Source organism: Mercenaria mercenaria, chromosome 6 (assembly GCF_021730395.1).
Source record: "Mercenaria mercenaria strain notata chromosome 6, MADL_Memer_1, whole genome shotgun sequence".
Taxonomy (NCBI): domain Eukaryota; kingdom Metazoa; phylum Mollusca; class Bivalvia; order Venerida; family Veneridae; genus Mercenaria; species Mercenaria mercenaria.
In genome coordinates this window covers 74,885,172-74,909,679 of record NC_069366.1, presented here as the reverse complement: position 1 = coordinate 74,909,679, position 24,508 = coordinate 74,885,172, and the positions used below count along the sequence as shown (strand labels likewise).

The 24,508-nt window shown below is 35.4% G+C and overlaps 1 protein-coding gene across 1 annotated transcript in view; it reads right to left on the bottom strand.

The window, feature by feature from the left end:
- Window positions 1–10,976: 10,976 nt before the first annotated feature.
- Window positions 10,977–24,508, bottom strand: part of LOC123548506 (cyclin-D1-binding protein 1 homolog) — a 28,779-nt gene continuing 15,247 nt past the window's right edge. The window contains exons 4-9 of the mRNA XM_045335808.2: window positions 23,586–23,679; window positions 17,894–17,964; window positions 16,722–16,798; window positions 15,211–15,525; window positions 12,614–12,660; window positions 10,977–11,121 (exon numbers count right to left, since the gene is read on the bottom strand). Of these exons, the coding sequence (XP_045191743.2) occupies window positions 11,016–11,121; window positions 12,614–12,660; window positions 15,211–15,525; window positions 16,722–16,798; window positions 17,894–17,964; window positions 23,586–23,679 (710 nt within the window). The 3' untranslated portion in view covers window positions 10,977–11,015. The remainder of the gene's footprint in view (window positions 11,122–12,613; window positions 12,661–15,210; window positions 15,526–16,721; window positions 16,799–17,893; window positions 17,965–23,585; window positions 23,680–24,508) is intronic.

Here is a 24,508-nt window from a genome sequence, read left to right as displayed (position 1 = left end):
TACTATACAGCAAAGAAGGAGAAATTGTACCGGGCCGACACCTTAAACCAGATCATCACTTTTTTATGTAAACAAACCTCGTGTAACACGTGCTGAAGCGATAATCCGGTATAATGTACACATGTAGTCGAAACGGTATCAATTTTAGTATCCGGCAACCATATGCGCAGTTCAAAGCTGGGATCAATTCGCAAGGAAGTTGGTCCGAGAGCTCACGTACTTTTATTGCAACAATAGAGGCCAAAAGAAATTTATACATTTTTGGAAACAATATTTCTTATCCTCCATGAAAACCCATTTCTTAAGTGTCAAAGCCGTGCCTATCTATGTTTTGTTCACTTATGTTTGTGATAGGGGAGGTAAAACTCACTTGTTAAAATTTAGGGGGTAGGGTAAAGTTTACGACTACCAGTTTTTTCACTGTTTAATTATAGTAACTATCTTATTGTCAGTAAATGTACATATGTCAACCAATGTCAGCAAAACGAAATTCATTAAAAAGGAATGAAGGGCAAACTTGATATTTAAGGTCAAAGGTCAAATTTATGTACAAATCACAAAAATTGGTATATTTGAAATTTATTTTTATTCTTAAAAATTAGTTTGTTATCATAAGTCACTCAGTTTTACTTATGTAATGTGTATATATCAGCCAAAGTAAGAAATGCAAATCTTATTGCAAAACGTCAAGGTCAACCCTGATAATTGAAGGTCAAAGTTCATTTTCATGCAAAAATGTGAAAAATGTTACCTTTACGTTTTTAATCTGTTTAATATGTTTTCACATTATTAGCGACTGAAGTTAGTTTGTTCAAATGTCTGTATGCCAGGCAAAGTCAGCAGTGCAGATGTAACCCAAAAATTGCCAAGGGTAAGGCTTATATGAAAGGTCAAAGGTCAAATTTGTGTGAAAAATGCATGAATAGCTTCCTGTTCGACATATAAATGCTATTTCTAAATATCATTATTAGTAATTGATCGTGATTTATTTTAATGTATATATGTCCCACAATGTCAGTACTAAAGATATCGTCTGAAATCAGACAAGTTCAAATGTGATATTAAGGGTCAAAGGTCTTTTTCATGTAAAAGAATGAAAAAATGGCTCTTTAACATTTCTTCTTGTTGATAATATTTCGTCGATATAATTCAACGATATCAGTTCATTTTAATGTATAAATGTTAGGCGATGTCTGGTATGCACATATTATTTCAAAACATTCAAGGTCAACCATAATATCAAAGGTCAAAGGTCAAAAAAGAGAGTAAAATGTTGCAATAATATCACCTGTTTGTAATAATTTTTATTGTTTAAAGGTATTTGTTTTGTCATTTTAGTAACTGATCGTTGTTCATTTTACTGTATATATGTCAGACGATGTCATGGAAGAGAAAATAAGTCAAGGTCAAACCTGGTATTGGAGGTCAGGTGTCACTTTTGTATAAAAAATCACAAAATTTACTATACTTACTCATTACTTTGATGAAAAATAACTTGTTTTTATAATTCACTGTTAGCAATTTATTTTAATGTATACATGTCAAGCAAGGTCAGCAATGTAGGTCTTATTCTTATAAGTCAAAGGAAAACCTATTATCAAAGGTCAAAGGTCAAACTTGTGTAAGAATTCGCAAAATAACAAGAATTTTTCAATGATTTTTCTTTATTGTGTAGGTTATTTTTGTCGCTACTAGTAAAACTGATCAGTATTCATTTTAAAGTATATACAACTGACAATATTACTGTTGAAATAATAATGAAAAATAAGTCAAGGTCAAGCCTGACATTTAAGGTCAAAGGTCATTTTCATGTAAAAATTCAAAATACAGCATTTTTAATTTCTTCTTCGTTACAAATTATCTTGTCATTTTGTTCATTGAAAATAATTTTGTCTTATGTTTATTTGTAAATCAGTGTCACCAATGCAGATCTAATTTCAAAAACAGTGATTGGTAAAGGATATCAAAGGTAAAAGGTGAAATTTGCGTGAAAGATAGCAAAAAAAGCATTTATGCAATACATTTCATTGTTTAAAGGTATTTTGTCATTATTAATATCTTATGGTTATTCCTTGAAGTTTCATGCATGTATATATATATATGGGTCAATGTCAACAATGAAGAGATCATAAGTCATGAGTCTAGATCAGCCCTGATGTTAAAGTTTAAAATTCAGTTTTGGGTAATAAACTCAAAAGATAACACTGTTATTTTATTTCTTTATTCAAACATATCTTGTTATAACTTGATGTTAATTCATTTTAATGTTAGCCTTTACTTACTTACTTCCTTACTGCCTTCCATCTTCTTATGGCCGTTTTATATCTTATGATTAGATGCGGCAATGAACTGCACCGTATTGTGCAGGTCGCTGGCATCACTCCACGGCTTGGTCTCAAATGGGATGTCTGTTGGCCAAACTTTCTGGCGTGCTTCTTCCAGAAAGGAACAGATCTGCAGAATGTGAAACGGTGTTTGTTCCTCTGATCCGCACTGACATTTAGCTTTCTCTGCAACTCCCAGCTTCTTCATATGTTTTCTCAGGCCACAGTCTTCAGTGCGCAGACGGAAGGCAGTTAATTGGCTGTTCAGCTTGTGTAGACAGTCCTGATTTGGCAGGTAATCTCCATTTATGTTATTCCAGTCTGACGCAAAGCTGTTCTTCCATAGAGTCTGAGCTTCTCTGTATGAAGTTGGAGGTTGGGGCTGTAGTTGCCTGGTTGCTGTCTTTGCAAGTTTGCGGGCAGCTTCATTTCTAGCTATGTCCACATGTGCAGGAATCCATCGAAATGCTACATTGTTGCTCTCAGGCAGGAGATTGATGTTTTTCAACAGCTGTCTGATTAAGTTGTCTGATGGAACTGCTGAGAGAGCCTGTATAGGTGACTTGGGGTCTGTTAGGAATATATTGTCCCTTTTTCTCCTCGCTCATACAGTTCGTGTGTCGCCGATGTGAGGCTTGTATCTGGATCTGTTGTTGGAGCATCTCTTGCTCCTCGCTCATACAGTTCGTGTGTCGCTGATGTGAGGGCTTGTATCTGGATCTGTTGTTGGAGCATCTCTTGCCGACTGGATGAGAGAGTATAAAGGAGGAGCTGTCTGAAAATTTGATATAGGCACCACTCCCAGCTTTCTGAACTGCCTTTTCCACTGATCCATCGGTATATGCTTGGATCCAAGAGTGTGCTGGATAGCGGTTATTGATCATTTTTAGCGTAAGAGATTGTTGGTAAGCCTGATGTTGCTTTCCCTTTTCTTCTACTCCTGGCACCTCCAATCAGATCTTAGGAGCACATTGTCTGGGAATCCATTAATTGGGCTCGAGCGGCTCTGCCACTGTGTCCAGTGCTGCTGCTTTCCCTTTTTGTAGTTCTTTGACGATATGGTTAAGACTCTGTCTTTTCAGTCTGTCCTTGGTTCTGCTCTTGTGTTTTGAGTGGAGTGGCTGTCTCTTTGCCTTCTCTGCATGCACAAAAGCTTTGTACTCTCGTCTTGTCTCTTATGGCTCAGGGTTGGCTGTCTTTTCCATTTATTTTATTGGAGTTGTCTCATCGCCCCGGGATTATCCTCAGACCTGAAATTTAAGCTTGTCCAGTTTATCTTTACTGGTTTTGGAAGCAGTTACCCATGAGGTGGATGCGTACTCTGCTATGGGCCGTACGTTGCCTGTGTAGACTTGCAGAGGATCTTTGCATTTACTCCCCAACTTGTTCCAGCCAGTTTTTTTTCATAATGGCGAGTTTTTTGAAGGCCCTCTCCTTTGACCTTTAATGTCAGATTTGACTTTGACTAATTTTTCATTATTATTTCAAGAATGATATCATCTGTTATATATACTTTAAAACGAATAATAATTAGTTAATAGTTTTGAAATACCCCAAAAAATAATGAAAAATCATTGCAAAAATACTGATTTTTTGGCTAATTTTCACTCAAATTTGACCTTTGAGTTTTGATAATAGGTTTGGCTTTGTCTTATTTGGATAAGACCTACATTCCTTACCTTGCTGGACATGTAAACATTAAAATAAATTGCTAACAGAAAATTCTAACAAGCGCTTTTTTTTTAACAAAGTAATGAGTAAGTATGGTAAATTTGATCTTTTACACAAAAAATGACCCCTGACCTTTAATACCAGGTTCGACCTTGACTTATTTTCTCTTCCATGACATCGTCTGACATATATACAGTAAAATGAACAACGATCAGTTACTAAAATGACAAATCAAATATTTTTAAACAATAAAAATTATTACAAACAGGTGATATTATTGCAACATTTTACTCACTTTCTTGACCTTTGACCTTTGAAATTATGATTGGCCTTGAATATTTTGCAATAATATGTGCATACCAGACATCGCCTACTTTTTATACATTAAAATGAACTGATATTGTTGATTAATATCGACAAAATATATGTAACAAGAAGAAAAGTTAAAGAGCTATTTTTTCATTCTTTTTCTTGAAAATGACCTTTGACCCTTAATATCACATTTGAATTTGTCTGATTTTAGACGATATCTTTATTACTGACATTGTGGGACATATATACATTAAAATAAATCACGAGCAATTACAAATAATGATCAGAAATAGCTGTTATATTTCAAAAAGGAAACTATTCATGCATTTTTTCACACAAATTTGACCTTTGACCTTTGATATAAGCTTTATCCTTGGCAGTTTTGGGATAAACTTTGCAATGCTGACTTTGCCTGACATACAGACATTAAAACGAATTAACTTTAGTGACTAACAATGTGAATACATATAAAAAAACGTTAGAAAAAGTAAATGTAACATTTTTCATATTTTTGCATAAAAATGAACTTTGACCTTCAATTATCAGGGTTGACCTTGACGTTTCGCAATAAGATTTGCATTTCTGACTTTGACTGATATATACACATTACAATATAAAACTGAGTGACTTATGATAACAAACAAATTTTTTAAGAATAAAAATAAATTTCAAATATACCAATTTTTGTGTTTTGTACATAAATTTGACCTTTGACCTGAAATATCAATTTGCCCTTCATTCCTTTTTGATGAATTTCGTTTTGCTGACATTGGTTTGCATATAACATTTACTGACAATCTTTAGCTACTGAAAATTAAACATTGAAAAAATAGTAGACTAAACTTTACCCTCCCCCCTTTAAATTTTACAAGTGAGTTTTACCTCCTCTATCACAACATAAATAAACAAATATAGATAGGCCACGGCTTTGACACTTAAGAAATGGGTTTTCATGGAGGATATGAAATATTGTTTCCAAAAATGTATAAACTTCTTTTGGCCTCAATTGTTGCAATAAAAGTCCGTGAGCTCTCGGACCAAGTGTTCCATAGAATTTAGATTGATTAATTTATATTATTTATTGATTTCTTGTCGGAATACAAATGAAAGTTGTCGGGACCGGTGTCATTTGACAGAATGGTAACAGACCAGACGATTGATACCAGTGATTCATTCAGCTGGCATTGGCAGGGGTTAATTTAAAAGTTTTACTAGCTATTGTTGCCCTAGTGTCTGTGCATTGTTTCAAATCTTGTTTCAATGACACAAATTCCTTCCCACATCCTCTCCTCCGTCACAAACCACTTAAATATGCGCGATATTGAGTATTTGGGCAAGAATAATGGAAATCATTTCAATTCACAGCGTATGTGTTTGAAGAAAAAGTTTAAAATATGGATTACATGCCTTCAGCTTCTAGAACACGTGTATAATGCTTAACCTAAGCCAAAAGTCTTAAGTCAAAAGTCATAGGTCAAAAGTCGAAAGTCATAACTCAAAAGTAAAAAACACCCGTAAGTCAAAACTCAAAATTGGCCCTCCACGGCTTCCATATATTTCTTTTCCGTTATTTTTCTTTGTTTTGTACATCTGTGGAATTCATGTTGTATATTTTATTTAAAGAAATGTACCCATCCACTTTCCCCTACTCACCAACTTTCTGAATCTCTGTTCGCCGAAAAAGACGTCACTCTTTTTCCAGAATCTGACACTTATTGACATTTTTCTCCCATCGTCAAATGTTTTCATTCTCTTAAAATATTTAACTTTCTGTCGGAAATAATGTACTTTATATTGATTTGTATTGTTCTCAAACCCCATGACGGTAGCTGGGTAAAATAAAAGCAGCTCTGATCTGTTCTGTTATGTTCCCTTTTACTTATTATTCAAATGACATAACTATGAATATTATATACTTTCATATCTCTGAATTGAATTGTCAATTGTTGGTACATGTATATGTAGTTCTGTAAATTAACACCGTGTAAGTTGCAACAGCGCTTTCAGAAATCCACTGTTTTTAGATTTTTGATACACTTTGTTTTAAATGGCAGCAAAAAGCTTTCACCTTATCAAAATTGTAAATATATTTTCATATTGTTCATAAAGGCACGAACCTATACCGTATACGTACGTGCTAATAAATTGTCATATTTGTGAAAGCCCCCAAAGTGAAAGAAAGTTTAGTGATGTGCACTGTTTGCTCAATGTAAGTGATGGCTTTACTTTTAACCTTTATCCCACCCTGCCTTCGCGACCAGTGCAGACCAAGATCAGCCTCCAATTCCGTGTAGGCTGATCATGGTCTGCCGCTGTTTGCTATTCAGGTGAACATTCCTTCGAATAATAAATGGTATTGCCTAAATTGCATGATGGACCAGTCCATTTTAGAAATTTAGCAGGGTAAAGGTGAAAACAATATCGGAAGCAAGAAGGTATTCAATTAGAATTAATATTTTTACATGAAATTGAAGAGAAGAAATTGATGTATACTGTCATAACTGCTTATAAGTGATCATATTTATGAACATATGATTTATTTGCCTTTAAAATGAAAGAAATTGTAAATTTTAGCGGTTTTCACTATATGCTCAATGTAAATGATGGCTATACTTTAAAGCAAGAAGATATTCAGGTAGATTAAATACGTTTACATCAAAATGAAGATGAGACATTGATGTATATTGTAACTGCTAATAATTCAATAATAAAAATATTTGAAAATAACAACTGAAAATATGTTCTCTATATATGTACGTGAAGTTAGCAGCCTAGCAGCGTGAAGTTGGCGGCCTAGCAGCGTGAAGTTGGCAGCCTAGTCTATATAATCTTTTCCTCAAAGTTTTTTTATCAGTCGGGAATCCGTAATTGGGGATGTGTAATTCGTATTTTCTTGAATTTGTAATGTTTTATTGAATGATTACACTGTTTGCAATGTATCATTTCCTTAAAAATATACAATAATAGCAATTAAATATAAACGATTGCGTTACAGTGACAAACATTAACTTTGTACTAAGTTTGCTATAACCTGCTCCACAACATTTCCAATAACTTTTCATCCTACGCAAAACAGCAGTATTTTTTGGTGTACATGCTTCTAGTACAAACTTTAAAATATCCATTATAAAAATATTTGAAGCGGAAAAGGCCAAATGCGCGGAAAATATAACTAAGTTAACAATTACGTAGCAGAAACTGCAATTCAAATTTTACATCGTAGAAACGCTTAAAATATTAAAGCAGTTTAAAACCACTGGAAAGCCTCTTGGCAAAACCATTAAATAGTGTATACAATGTATATCTATTATGAAACCGGACAAAAAAATGTACGGAAAGGAATTAAATAAACAATTGTACAATAGAAACTGATACCAGAACTATCCTGAAACACTAAAAATCTGACTTATTATTTCTATATTGTTCACTATTTAGTGGAATAGGTAATTAAAGATGAACGAGATAAATTCTCTTGACTCTTTTTTTTTTCTTCAAAGATCTATTTTTAATAAAAAAAGTTTTATTCCAAGTAAAACAAAAATAATGCAGAGTATCTGAAAACAAAGTTTCGAATCATATAATGAAAGTCTAAACATTTTATTGCAACAAATCGGCATAGAAACTAAAGAAATTTTAACAAAAATAAAGGCTAAGCATAAGATATAAAGAACCAAATGTCGTATTAACAAAGGTACCGTACGATACACCAACCTGAGATTTTGGAATTTACCTCATTTTAACAAATAATAATAGCATGTAACAAAACAAATGTTTTGTTTCAAAAGTCCTATTACCAGGTGTAATACATTAAACAGTCCAATAAAAAAGAATAAGAAGGGACATTACATAGAGCACCATGTCTCAGGATCCTAATTATTACCGTATTGTATCACTGAAACTGTCTAAATTGCTCAATGATATTACACAAACAGTGTATATGAGAGAATAGTTCTGAAGAGGAGAGGAGAATGGTCTTATTACCGGAAAACTAAGGCGACTAGTCCAGACGGATTGCTGGACCGGAACAATTAATTATCAGTTAGCAAGCTGTCTGAAGGCTCAGACAATGATATACTCATCTACATCAATGTGCATAATGTGATACATTCTTTCTAGTGCATCGATCTGTGAAAGGCGAGGGGCATATGATTCGACCTAGTGGCCTAGTTTTTGACCTTAGATAAAACAGTTTCGAATCTGACCGAGTGCTCATAGATATCAGGTAGTGAATGTGATCTCTAGAGTGTTAACAGTGTATTTCTATGATTTGACCTAGTGTTCTAGTATTTGACATGGTGTTACGAAGATCAAACAGAAAATGCGGTATCTAGTGTAAAATTTTTTTTTCTATTTGACCTAGTGACCTAGATTCTAATCTTATATAAGCCAGTTTCGAACTGATCTAGTTAAATTTTTCATAGAGACAAAGATTCTGAAAAAAAAATATGAAGATCAGGTAAAATGTGGCAAATAGTGTTATCAAAGCTTTTTTTTTTTTTTAAATTTGACATAGTGACCTAGTTTTTTTTATCCCAGATGATCCAGTTTCAAATTCCTGCGAGATTTAATTGATGGAAACATTCTGACCAAGATTGAGCTCTAGAGAGTTTACAGTAAAATTGTTGACGACGACGGACACAGTGCGATCAATACCGTCACTGAGCGTATTTTGTGTTAGGTTAGCCGAAAATAAGTGAAATTCGATATTAAACATTTAGAACGATAACGAATTTCCCCATCAGCGGACAGGAAATGTTATCTTACCAAGTCAGTACCTATATCAAAGTAAAAGAAACACTTCTTATTTATCAATGTGTATTTCAACATTCAACGCATTTTAATGAAGAAATACTGAAATGCTTCAATTTTGAAGTGAAGACAATTGGTTGATTTTAATGTTCAGTTTGCGTTCCCGTAAATAAAATGTTGTCGCAAGCCTTGCCATTACTGGAGGAGCCTAGAACAAGGTATGTCTGATTCATCCACGCGCGCTTGTGTGATGACCTCGAACCGGGGGTGGGGGGTGGGGGTACACATTGATCAACGAATCGGGGTTATGCCGCGAATTGAGAAATTTCTCTTGTCGTTTTATTAGCAAAATCATATTCATATATCAACACTATCCAAAGCGTTTTCTTTGTTAATCTCATTCAGTTTTGTGTTTTCCTCCGGTCTTTCACTTTTGATTATACACAAAATATTTGCACTTTCAACCATCAAGTATTTTCTATGCGCTAGTTTCCCCGTTTCACCGGAAAAAAAGTTGCTGAAACCGCATTTATAAGGAACGGCGATACTGGTGTATCAGTGTACTGCGCTTTTTCATTTCAACAGGTCTTCATGAATGAACCTTGCTACACAGATAAACTCAAGGTAAGTTTTATTATATTTTCATATTTTTATAAGAAAATGATGTGCCTATGAAACAAACATTTCATATGGCGTTAATGAGATAGTACCCACACAACCGTTGATGGGTTAGCATAGTATCTGCTTATATCGCATGTGTTTTAGCTTACCAAACATTCCTTAAACGGAATTTTCATAAAATTATATCTTGAAGCACCTTGTATTCGCTGGCAAACGAGCATCAGGCAAAAGTTATTTAACCTATTTCAGTATTTTCTGACAACAGGTCATCCAGAAATCTCCTTTAATTTATTACTTTTAATCAGGACTTTTAAGATTAATTTGTCCACTAATGGTGGACAAATGGCCCCGCAGCGCCTTGACCTTTGACCTGGTGACCCCAAAGTCAATAGGGGTCGTGTACTCAATAAGTACTATTAGCATGTGAATTTTGAAGGTCCTGGGTGCAGTGGTTCGCGAGTAAAGTGCCTTCATGCAAAAAGTTAATGTTGTGACGAACGAACGGACAGTTGAAAACTAATATGCCTCCCTTCGGGGGCATAAAAATGTGTCCACTCATCTAAAGTGCCCAATAATAACAGGGTTTAATTGGCTCTAGATCGCTTACCTCAGTTTCACAGCTGGACAACCAGTTTTGGTAGAGGTTCGCCCAAAGGAAATAATTGAATCGTGTCAATGGTTTCAGATTTTCTAAATAATCAAATAGCGAAAACTAGCCTGGCCCCTGGTAATTATGTTTGATATAAATAAAAAAATATTTGGTAGAGACACTCAAGGAACATTACTGTGAAATTATTTGAAGGCCAGCGGTCTCGGAGTAGAACATTTTCTAAGTTTTCCATATAGCCCTATAGAGCAAACTATCTCTGCTCTCTGGCACACACATTTCTTATCAAAATGGAATGGTCTGAAGGAACCTAAAAGAGGGTCATCTAAAGAACATTTCTATTGAATCATTTCAAAAATTGAGTCTGTGGTTTCTGAGAAGATTCTTGATGTTTTCCATATAGTGAAAACTAAACCGGTCTCCTGGCACCATGTTTTTAAATGAATGACAAACATCTGAAGGACTTTTGTAGAGAGTCACCTAAGGAGTATTTCTGTGAAAGTATTTTAAAACTGGGCCAGCGATTTCTGTGAAGTACACTTTTAAAGATTTACTTTTGGCTGCAATGGAAGGAAACTGAAAGGGGGCCACCCAAGGTAAACTACTGTGAAGTTTGGATGAATGTGGCTTGGTTGTTCATTAAAGAAATTGTGCACTTCCTGTTTAAGTGAGCTAATATCACCACTAAAGTATCAGTTTCACTTTTTAATGTGCAAAAGCTACAACATAATTCAAGTAGGCGGTATCAAACTGTTAAGTTTGGTAAGATTATGTGAGTTGGCTTTCACCAGGAAGTCTAGCCACTTCTTATCAGCCTCTCCAGTCACATGACTATGTCTGAAATAAAGAGCACAAGTTTATACAATTCAATAGAATAATGAAGACCTTTAATATACTTATATATATTGGCTGGAACCAAAATATTCCAAATTTAAACAACACAAAACAGTTAAATGGTTTCCGGACGATAACTTGAGAACGCTTGGGCCTAGGGTCATGAAAATTGATAGGGAGGTTGGACATGACCAGTAGATGACTCCCAGTAGGCCACAGGTCAAGGTCACAGTAACCCGGATTTTTTTAATGGTTTTCAGACAATAACTTCAGAATGCTTGGGCCTAGGATCACGAAGCTTAAAAGGGAGGTTGGTAATGACCAGCAGATGACCCCTATTGATTCAAAGTTCAAAAGGTCAAAGGTCAGAGTGACCCAGAACATTTAAACTGTTTTCGTACAATAACCTGAGAACACTTAGGCCGAGGATCAAGAAACTCCATAGGGAGGTTGATCATGACCAACAAATCAGATGACCCCTATGGTTTTTGAGGTCAGTAGGTCAAAGGTTGAGCAAGTTCAGCTTTGGCATTGGCTTAGATTTGTGACAAGGCCATATTGTGGGGGTATAATTTATCACTCCTGTGACAACTCTAGTTTATTATTGATGCAGCTTCTTACTGCCATTCCAAGCATGTGCCTACATATCCACCACCCTCCCGATATATTAATAGACTGTAGCAGAGATAAATGCTACATAGGATTTATTTTTTCTAGTTCTAACCGAACCTACCATTAATATGCCTACATAGATGCCTAGTTTCCCATCTGTTTCAATACAAGTGAATGATAAGACTATTTAGTTGTTTTATCAATATATCATATACCAGAGAAAAATGAAAAGCAATTAACAGTTTCCAGTTGATAAGGAATCTACTGGCCTGTCTAAAGTTTATGAGGACAAAAGACCGCCACACATTCTTTGAACGCTGCTATGTTTCTCATACCAAAATAGAAACTTCTCAAAAAAACTTAAACCTACAGTTTTTTTTTCTCTTACATTTACATTAATTCAATTCAACCACTCTTACCTATAAATCTCTGAAATAAAATCACCCAATAACAGCCGTTGCTGGAATAGCAAATATTCTAGTGTTGTGTCAGCATAGGCAAATTTTGCCAGCAAAATGCAGGTATATCTTGCAACAACGACAACATGATATATGGAAACAAGCTTTGCCAAACCAGCATTGGGACCAATTAAATGTTTCTTTTGTCAAACGAAGTTTGCAGGAATTGGAATATAATCAGTGAATATAGTTTCATAGAAGGTAATGCATTTACACTGTAATCTGTGAAAGTGAATCAATAGTAGTTGTATTATCACACAGTACCAGAACATTTAACAATAACTGGTGTTATATCCATATTGTTCCTACCAATTACTTATGTAACAGCGTTAGTTTTGATTTGGTTTTAAATAATTAAATGCCGTAATTAAGCTTTTAAACATTTAAAAAGTTGATCATTCAGTTAAAAAGCATTTCTACATTACCTTAAAAAGTCAAGAAGTTCCCTATTAACTCTTCCAAGTTCTAATGCCTGAAAAAAAGGATAAATCATGTATCAGTCATCAAATGAATATGTTTTACCTATAGCAGATATTTCTAAATAGCGTATGACACATTCAAACCTACAAATAGTTTGCCACATTTAAACCTAATTATATGATGCCATGTTCAGACCTACCACATTCAGACCTACTTACAGTATGCCATCTTCAGACCTACTTACATTATGCCACATTCAGACCTTCTTCCAGCATGCTATCTTCAGATCTACTAATAGTACGTCATGTTCAGACCTACTTACAGCATGCTATCTTCAAACCTACTTACAGTATGCCACGTTCAGACCTACTTACAGTATGCCACATTCAGACCTTCTTACAGCATGCTATCTTCAGATCTACTTACAGTACCGGTATGCCATGTTCAGACCTACTTACAGTATGCCAAATTCAGACCTTCTTACAGTATGCCACGTTCAGACCTACTTACAGTATGCCACGTTCAGACCTACTTACAGTATGCCACATTCAGACCTTCTTACAGTATGCCATGTTCAGACCTACTTCAGACCTACTTACAGTATGCCACGTTCAGACCTTCTTACAGTATGCTACGTTCAGACCTACTTACAGTATGCCACATTCAGACCTTCTTACAGCATGCCATCTTCAGACCTACTTATAGTATGCCATGTTCAGACTTACTTGTAGTATCCCACCTTCAGACCTACTTATAGTATGCCACGTTCAGACCTACTTATAGTATGCCATGTTCAGACTTACTTACAGCAGGCCACATTCAGACCAACTTATAGTAAGCCATGTTCAGACCTACTTGTAGTATACCATGTTCAGACCTACTAACAGCATGCCATGTTCAGACCTACTTACAGCATGCCATGTTCAGACCTACTTATAGTATGCCATGTTCAGACCTACTTACAGTATGCTAGCTTCAGTCCTACTTACAGTATGCCATGTTCTGACCTACTTAAAGTATGCTAGCTTCAGTCCACCTTTAGACTTACTTGTAGTATCCCACATTCAGACCTACTTGTAGTATGCCTTGTTCAGACCTACCTCCAGTATTCCACTTTCAGAACTACTTAGATTATGCCATGTTCAGACCTACTTCCAGTATGCCACTTTCAGACCTACTTAAGTGTATGCCATGTTCAGACCTACGGTACTTACAGTATGCCACTTTCAGACATACTTATAGTATGCCATGTTCAGACCTACTTACAGTATGCTAGCTTCAGTCCTACTTACAGTATGCCATGTTCAGACCTACTTAAAGTATGCTAGCTTCAGTCCTACTTACAGTATGCCACGTTCAGACCTACTTACAGTATGCCACGTTCAGACCTACTTACAGTATGCTAGCTTCAGTCCTACTTACAGTATGCCACGTTCAGACCTACTTACTGAGTATGCCACGTTCAGACCTACTTACAGTATGCTAGCTTCAGTCCTACTTACAGTATGCCACATTCAGACCTACTTACAGTATGCCATGTTCAGACCTACTTACAGTATGCCACCTTCAGACCTACTTATAGTAAGCCACGTTCAGACCTACTTATGGTATGCCAGCTTCAGACCTACTTACGGTATGCCATGTTCAGACCTACTTATAGTATGCCACGTTCAGACCTACTTATGGTATGCCACTTTCAGACCTACTTATGGTATGCCAGCTTCAGACCTACTTCCAGTATGCCACATTCAGACCTACTTATGGTATGCCATGTTCAGACCTACTTATGGTATGCCAGCTTCAGACCTACTTACAGTATGCCACATTCAGACCTACTTATGGTATGCCATGTTCAGACCTACTTCCAGTATGCCACATTCAGACCTACTTATAGTATGCCACATTCAGACCTACTTATAGTATGCCACGTTCAGACCTACTTATAGTGTGCCAAATTCAGACCTACTTATAGTGTGCCACATTCAGACCTACTTATAGTATGCCATGTTCAGACCTACTTATAGTGTGCCACATTCAGACCTACTTATAGTATGCCATATCCAGACCTACTTATAGTGTGCCATGTTCAGACCTACTTGAAGTATGCCACATTCATACATACTTAAAGCTTGCCACATTCAGAAATACTCATAGTATATCACATTTAAACCTACATATAATACGTCACGTTCAGACTATATACAGTATGACAAAAGACAAATGTGATAAACTGTTTTCTTTAGGTCATTAGTAGCTATCTAAATAAATCTGCCTCTAAAAGCTTTCACTGGAATTCATCAAATTTCTTGACCAAGAAAAAAAAGGTGTTCTCATCTGTTAGATCCATTCCTCCATTTACTATTAACTCATTTAATTTCATGGTCATGATATTAAAGTAGTTTTAATCAAAGCGTCTATTTCCTCGGAATATGAATTCATGGATTTCAACTTCTAAACATAAAAAAATTGGAATTTTATTTCTCTGTTTGGGATAAATTTTGTGGATTGACTCAACCACAAAAATAATCCCCCACAAATATCAATGACTTTACAATAACTTAAATGAGGAGCGGGCAACTTAGCCTTATATAAAATCTAATACCTTTTCATGTACAACAGAACATCTGAGTGGGGGATAAACACAGGACGCCAACTCGTCAACAACTGGACTCAATCTTTCCACTCTGTCAGCAACATCATCAAGCTGCGATATATACTCATCTTTGTCACAATCCCCATTCATTTTCACTGCAGACTTTGTCTTTTTTAACAGAGATTTTGAACATTTAATGAGTCCTAGGCAATACTGTATAATATTTTTGTCAGATTCCGTCCACTGTTGATCATTCTGTGATCGTGAGTTCGATATTCCAAGAAACTCGTCCAATCCATCATCATCTTCATCGCTGTTAAGGGCCTTAAATAAAGGAAGATCATTATTTATAATATCACAATTTGGGCTTAACAAATCCCTTATCAAAATACATCTGTTAAAAATTACATTTTCTACTACCTTTGTTTTAAGTTAGGTTTCAACAGAAAAAAGGTGATTACCAATTTATTTCAAGCAATAGAGAAAAAATATCGTATTAAAATGAAGTAGAAAGGCAACATTTTATCAGTCACACAACTGAGCTGAATAACTGTTTAATCAAAATACAGTAAACTCCAATTAAAGCAAACTCTTCGGGACCAGCAAAATATGTTTGTTTTATCTCGAGTTTGTTATAAACGTATAGCAAACAAATCCCTATAATCAGTACATTTTTTAATTTATATAACAAACTGATTCATCATGACTTGCTAAAAGTGTACTAACAGACTGTAGGATGCGGGTTTCTTTTTCCACCACGCTGCTTTGGCGTTTGACGCTACAATGTAATTATTATGACAGCAAAAAAGGAGTACATTCTGGCATAAGAACACAGAACTTTCAATCTTCATTGTTAAAAAGAAAAACAAATCGAGTTGTATTTGAATCTGTAGTAATACTGCATTCACATGAAATACTAATATACACAATTCATATTTAATTTATATAAGATTACGCTTTTAAAATCACATAATGTAATAATGTATGATTACTGATTACATGGGGTTACTTGATGAAATGTTATCAATTACAGCTAATTACAATTACCGATTACAATTACCCCTGGTATGCCTTATATCCAGTAATTTGATAAAAGTGTGTTAACTGCTACAATTCTATGTTACATTGAAAAAAAGAAAGGGAAAATCAGACTGAAAATTTGTTATAATTCTGCCTCTTAAAGGTAAACTTTTCAGTCTGATTTTCCGTCAATATGAACGGTGTATATTAGTATCTCAGAAATTTCGAGTGACTGGACTGAGATTCAAACCCTGGACCTCTGGACTGAAAGTCAAGTATGCTACCACTAGACCACTGGGTCACCCAAAATAGCCAATTTGATGAAAACTACAAAATTTCAAGCGCAAGGAAATTTATAATGATTTTACAGTATAAGCATAACATCCAAAAATTAAATATTGCTTAATAACTAAAATGCACTAAACTTTCCAGTTCTGTGGATAAAATGACTAAATTTTTATATCACTACCACTGCAGAGAAAACAACAAAGCATAAATACCTCTGTTAATTCACTGTGAGCATCATCTACCATTGGAATATTGTTCTCTATCACAATAAGTACAGCTGACTTGTTGTCTGTAATAAAAATTCATACAAATATATTTATACAAACATCACACTTCATCAAAATTTCAAAATGTTTGCTTGTATTTAAACTTATTTACAGTCGCCATCGGTAATCCATATAGGTGACTCCTCGAGAAGATTGTTAGCAATTTCAGTCGGAGGTTAGTTCTAGATACAGAAGATGCTCCAATTGGTTCTCTAGTCTGCAAGATGTAAAGCTACTAAAAATTGGACTCTTATTCCAGTGTTGCAGTAATTTTAGACGGCTGAGCGGGATATCAAACTCATGACCTCTGGTTTTCATAGTCTGTCAGTCGTGGTCCTTTTAAAGGTGTTCTTTTTTATTTCTGTAAATGTCAGCTATTAAAATAAAAATAACTGAATATTTAGCAAAATGTTTTAGCAAAATTTAGATGCCGCACAGCGAATGTTAATTAAACACCTGTAAATCCCATTTCTAGAAGTTATTACTCTTGGGACTAGAAGTTGTTACTCACAGTGATGCATGCTTTGGAATTACTGGCCAATTCTTAGCACACACCTAAGATAATTCATCGTGAATAAAGAAAAGGTTTAAACCAATTCAAATACACACACTGAAACACCAACCTCTCTTATATATTCTTTAGCTCTAATTCAAAAGAGGTGACAAAACCGAGATGTTTATAACACACATACGCTCTCTTCCCCCACCCCCATCGAACTGAATGAAGATCTGTTGGAGGAGGATATGACAATGTAACTTTCAGTCTCAAATATACTGTGATCTTGACCATTCACCAAATTATCCCCGAAAGCAAAACAGAGGTTATATACAACAGGGGTTATATACCGACCATATGCACAGGTAATCATTCTATAAAATTTGAAGTATGCCAAAACATTCGCCAGTTACTGATTTGAAACTGTTTTCAGCACTCTAAGCTTGACTTTTGATCTACTGGCCCAAACACAATAGGCAGTCATCTTATGAAGTTTGACATCCAAGATGTTATCCAGTTACTGAATGAAAACAAAACAGACTTCTGATGAATGGACGGATGAACTGGCTGGAATGGACACAACTATATAACCCCTACTCTTTGAAATATTTGTCTTACTTACCCTGTGGTAAATGTGAAAATTTGTCACTTTCTTCCCAAACAATGCCTGTATTCTGTAACTGCTCACAAGAACTGAAAGTATACAAAAATTACAATAACATAACTAACCACATTTATAGGTTGTTAAAAACATAACCTTAGAGTTACTGCCCTTTGATGTAAAACTGGCAATTTTGTTCAGTATCACAGGGAGTAATGAGTACAGATTATAGGGCACAGATGATTTAGCAAAATGTAACAGAATAATTTTGTGATGATAAATCTGACTCTAAAAAACCCAAACACTCCACAATGATGATATATACTAAGGGGAGGGGTAGAATCGTTCTTAAATTGGGAATCAGTCAGAATTTCCACACTGATTAATCAATACAAAATACTGTGAAATCATTTATATTCGTGGGGGGCTAATTTTCGTGGATTTCGTGGAAGAGTCAATCCACGAAATTTAATCATAATGAACAAGTAAAATTCCCATTCATTTTATGTTGAAAAGTTGAAATCCATGTCCCCATGAAATTCCCATTATGACCAAAACCACGAAATTTCATGCCCACGAAATTAAATAATTTTACAGTACCTATTTCCTGATTAATCATGAAGAAAATCAGACAATTCAATTATGGCCAAAAAAAAGAAAATTGTTTTGATTTTGAGCACGAGAAATAACAAGAACTTGTAACAGAGTTACCAACATCCCCCCCCCGCCAAGGGACATTTTTCACAAAACATATTGCATGCTAATACAACACACTCTAAGTAACAGGGCAACATACTTACAATATACTTAAGTCATAACTATATGTCATATAATTCATGAAGACATTATGAAGTTTGAAAATGTCTGGCTATAACAGATGAATGCTTTCAAATGCTAATATCTGTATTTGAAGGATTTAACTTGATTTTATTTTCAAACTGGTAACTTAAAGGAAAAATAAATAAAAATATAATGAAACATTTTACCATATTAAAGGGACGTAATTAATAAACAAATGAATGCATGACACTTAAATGGCACTAAAGTAACTTGTTTTAAATAACACACCAAAAGAAATGATGTAGTGCAACTCTGTATATCAAGCTATTGTACTGCAATCATAGTAATGCTAAATATACCCATATATACAATTAACTTTATTGTGTCAGAGTTTGCATTCTGCAAGTCTACAACTGTTTATAGCTTTTAATATCTATCAATACCAATCATTTTACTTAAAACATAATTGAGCCGTGCCATTGGAAAACCAACATAGTGGCTTTGCGACCAGCATGGATCCAGACCAGCCTGCGTATCCGCACAGTCTGGTCAGGATCCATGCTGTTCACTAACAGTTTCTCTAATTGCAATAGGCTTCGAAAGCGAACAGCATGGATCCTGACCAGACTGCGTGGATGCGCAGGCTGGTCTGGATCCATGCTGGGCCCAAACCCACTATGCTGGTTTTCTCATGGCGCGGCTCAATGTCATTTTTAAAATAGTTGGAGAACTGATATAAAAACACACATATTGTACTTTTATCACATAAAACGGAGGTACTCTCATGTACAAACAAAAAAAGAAAGTTAACTTGGGTGCCTGTGTCCTTGACCTTTGCACATAACACAACATCTTGCAATGGTGAGTATTATGCAAAATTATTTGAATATACACTCATGCATAAACAATTACAGAACAGACAAACAAACCCAACAAATATGACCTTGACCTTAGAACTAGGGGTTTGGGTCTTGTGCATGACACATCAACTCATTATAGGGAACATTCGAGCCTAGAAATTTTAAAATCCTTTGAATGTCAGTTAATGACCAGACACAAAACAGACCCTGTTAACCTCTGACCTCTAAGTGTGACCTTGACCTTGGAGCAAGGGGTCTAGGTCTTGTGCATGACATATCATCTCATTATGGGAAATATTTGTGCCAAATAATTTCAAAATCCATTCATGAATGGCAGAGTTATGGACAGGACATGAAACAGACCCTATTATACTTTGACCTCTAAGCGTGACCTTGATCTTACAGCTAGGGTCTGGGTCTTGTGTATGACATGTCATCTCATTATGGGGAACATTATGCCATGTAATTTTAAAATTCCTTCAAGGATGGCAGAGTTATGGACCGGACACGAAGTGTGACCGATGGAAGAATGCAGCCTTTTTCCTGTGTCCCCATTTTCCCTTTGAAAAAAGTGGGGGGACAATTAAAGAAATTTGCTGAATCTGAACATAATCCCCAGTACCAGTCAATTTTAACAGTTTTGTCTACATCTAGTAATAAACCAGTTACTATAAACATTAATGATTATGAGAGGCCATTCTGACAACAAGACATTTAAACAACAAACAATTTAGCTTTTCTTTAGTGTTAAGATATGAGAATACATCAATGATGAAAAGTTTTGTTGACGATCATTTCTTATATTTTTACCCCTACCCACAACTCAATTTATGGCCCTTTGTACAGGTATGCATAGTGTTTTATTCCTTTTTCTGTGCGTCCGAAGTCACATCTCAGACTTGGTTTGAAGAATTTAAACATAGTAGAAATGATAACTGCTATAAGAAAAATCTTATTCAGATTAGTTGAGAAAGACAAGATTTATGGCCCTTAGCATTTATATAATTATAGACTGTTCATATATAGTGTTTCAATTCGATTTTTTGTCCATCTGGAGTCTCATCTCAGTACTGGTTTGTAGCATTTCAATAAAACATGGTCGAAATATTAACTGCTATAAAGAAATGCTACTCTGCAAATTTTAGTTGGATTGCTTTATGCCCCTTTGTACTTATATATAAAGAGAGAGAGAGAGCACACAGTCAATTTTCTATCCGTCTGTACTCATACCTCAGACATGGTTTCATGCATTTCAATAATACATGGTAAAAATGTTAGATGCTCTAGGGAAATGCGGCCCTGCAAGTTTCAGACAGATTGCTTGAAGAAAATGAAATTTATGGCCCTTTTTACTTTTATACATATATTACGTAGTGTTTTTGTTCCATTTTCTGTCTTGCGGAAGTCATACCTCAGGCACTGATTCGAAGGATTTCAACATAATATCATAATAATTTTAAATGTAGTTGGAAAATGTTGCCTTGCAAGATTCAGTGAAATTGCTTAAGGAACACATGAGTTAAGGCCTTTAGTACTTTTAAAATGCTTATTATATAGGGCATTCCTTTGCAAATTTAATGTGTTTTCAAGGTCCAAATTTAGTATGGGATATTGTGACCAAGCTAAGTAAATGTATAGATTTCTTTTTAACTGATGAATGATATGTGTTTTGGTCAGTGAGGTCAGGGAAGCTATTACTAACAAGAGGACCATGATGGTCCTGAATCGCTCACCTCTTCCCACATGACCCAGTTTTGAGTATGACGTCGTTTTTTCTATTATTAGACATAGTGACCTAGTTTTTGAGCTCATGTGACCCAGTTTTGAACTTGACCCAGATATTATCAAGATAAAAATTCTGACCAATTTTCATGAAGATCCATTGAAAAAAATGGTCTCTAGAGAGGTCACAGGTTTTTTCTATTATTTGACCTATTGACCTAGTTTTCGAAGGTACGTGACCCTGTTTGAACCTTACATAGATATCATCAGGTGAACATTCTCACTAATTTTCATGAAGATCTCATGAAAAATATGGCCTCTAGAGAGGTCACAAGGTTTTTCTATTTTTATACCTACTGGCCTAGTTTTTTGACCGCACGTGACCCAGTTTCGAAACTGACCTAGTATCATCAAGGTGAATATTCAGATCAATTTTCATGAAGATCCATTGAAAATATGGCCTCTAGAGAGGTCAAAATATTTTAATAATTTTAGACCTACTGACCTAGTTTTTGATAGCAGTTGACCCAGTTTCAAACTTGACCTAGATATCATCAAGATGAACATTCAGACCAACTTTCATACAGATCCCATGAAAAGTATGGCCTCTAGAGAGGTCACAAGGTTTTTTTATTATTTGACCTACTGACCTAGTTTTTAAGGCACATGACCCAGTTTCAAACCTGACCTAGATATCATCAAGGTGAACATTCTGACCACTTTTTATGAGATCCATTCACAAGTATGGCCTCTAGAGAGGTCACATAGGTTTTTCTATTTTTAGGACCTACTGACCTAGTTTTTGACCGCACATGACCCTGTTTCGAACTTGACCTAGATATCATCAGATGAACATTCAGACCAATTTTCATACAGATCCATGAAAAATATGGCCTTTAGAGAGGTCACAAGGTTTTTTCTATTATTTGACCTACTGACCTCGTTTTGATGGCACTGACCCACTTTCGAACTTGACCTAGATACATCAAGATGAACATTCTGACCAACTTTCATACAGATCCCATGAAAAATATGGCCTCTAGAGAGGTCACAAGGTTTTTCTATTATTTGACCTACTGACCTAGTTTTTGATGGCACGTGACCCACTTTCAAACTTGACCTAGATATCATCAAGATGAACATTCTGACCAATTTTCATGAAGATCTCATGAAATATATGGCCTCTAGAGAGGTCACAAGGTTTTTCTATTTTTAGCCCTACTGACCTAGTTTTTGACCGCACGTGACCCAGTTTTGATCTGACCTAGATATCATCAAGATGAACATTCTGACCAACTTTCATACAGATACCATGAAAAATATGGCCTTTAGAGAGGTCACAAGCTTTTTCTATATTTGACCTACTGACCTAGTTTTGATGGAACGTGACCCAGTTTCGAACTTGACCTAGATATCATCAAGGTGAACATTCTGACCAATTTTCATGAAGATCTTGTGAAATATTGGCCTCTAGAGAGGTCACAAGGTTTTTCTATTTTTAGACCTACTGACCTAGTTTTTGATGGAACGTGACCCAGTTTCGAACTTGACCTAGATATCATCAAGGTGAACATTCTGACCAATTTTCATGAAGATCTTGTGAAATATATGGCCTCTAGAGAGGTCACAAGGTTTTTCTATTTTTAGACCTACTGACCTAGTTTTTGATGGCACGTGGACCCAGTTTCGAACTTGACCTAGATATCATCAGATGAACATTCTGACCAACTTTCATAAAGATCCCATGAAAAATGTGACCTCTAGAGTGGTCACAAGCAAAAGTTTACGGACGGACGGACGGACGCACGGAATGACGCACGGACGGACGACGGACGACAGACACCGCACGATCACAAAAGCTCACCTTGTCACTTTGTGACAGGTGAGCTAAAAATAGAAAAATTCTCATAGGATATCGCAGTTAGGAAGCTTGCATGGAGGCCATGATTTCAGATGTATTTTCGGTTGCTTAGGTCAAGATCATTACTAAAAATAGAAAACTGGTTTTCGTACCTTCAGTTAGGAATGAGGTAAGTATACCAAACCTGATAAATGGGTACTTTTCACAGAGACAATTATTTTTTGTTCATTTTTGTTAGCTTAGGTCAAGGTCAATTTTACTAAATATAGAATATAGATCAATAATTTGAATGAATAGCTTTCGAATAGACTGACATTCAATTGCATTTAAGTGCTGCTTTTTGTAGGCAGAGAAAGCTTCTTCAAGGGTGAAACCTTTATCCCATTCAGCTGGGGATACCAATTAACTGACTTTGCTTGTTTATTAATGCTTTAGCAATGTCATGTTTAGTCAGTACATCAGTACCATTTACTATATATTCTGTACATACCCAGCGCTGTATTTCTGTATTGGTTCAGCCAGACTTTTGATACCTTCCACCAACTGTCTCACAGAGGATTTAAGTGTTTTTCTTAATGTCAGACCTAATAATGGAAAACAGTAACAAGAGGGCCTTGATGGCCCTGTATCGCTCACCTGAGTACCATTGCTCAAAATGATATGATCGTTTCAAACCAAATAAAGGAGGTAATTTGTCATAAATTCAGTTAATATGTATCTTCACTGATTGTTTAAGTCCATCTGTTGACATAAATGAAATTTCAGATCAGTATCTTCATTAGTTACGGAGATATACCCATTTTAATTTGAAATAAAGGGAGGTAATTTGACATAAAATCAGTCCATAGTTATCTACCCTGATTGTCTCAGTCCAACTAATGACAATAATGAAATTTCAAATAAGTCCTATAAGTACTTACTGATATAAATCCATTTTGATTACAATCAGGGGAGGTAATCAGATATAAAATAACTCTGGAACCTACGATTGGATCTGACAGGTTCGTCATGGAATCCAAGATTTATTGTTGTTGAAGATATTTTGGAAGTTTGTATCAAATCAAACCATAAATGAAGTCTCTATATGGCTGCAAAAGGCAAAATAGCCGATTTTGGACCTTTAAGGGGCTATAACTCTGGAACCCATGATGGAATCTGGCCAGTTCAAGAAAGGAACAAAGATCTTGTGGTGATACAAGTTGTGTGCAAGTTTGGTTAAAATCAAATCATAAATGAAGCTTCTATTGTGCAGACAAGGTCAAAATAGCTAATTTTGGCCCTTTCAGGGGCCATAACTCTGGAACCCATTATGGGATCTGGCCAGTTCAAGAAAGGAACCAAGATCTTATGGAGACACAAGTTTTGTGCAAGTTTGATTTAATTCAAATCATAAATGAAGCTGCTATTGTGCAG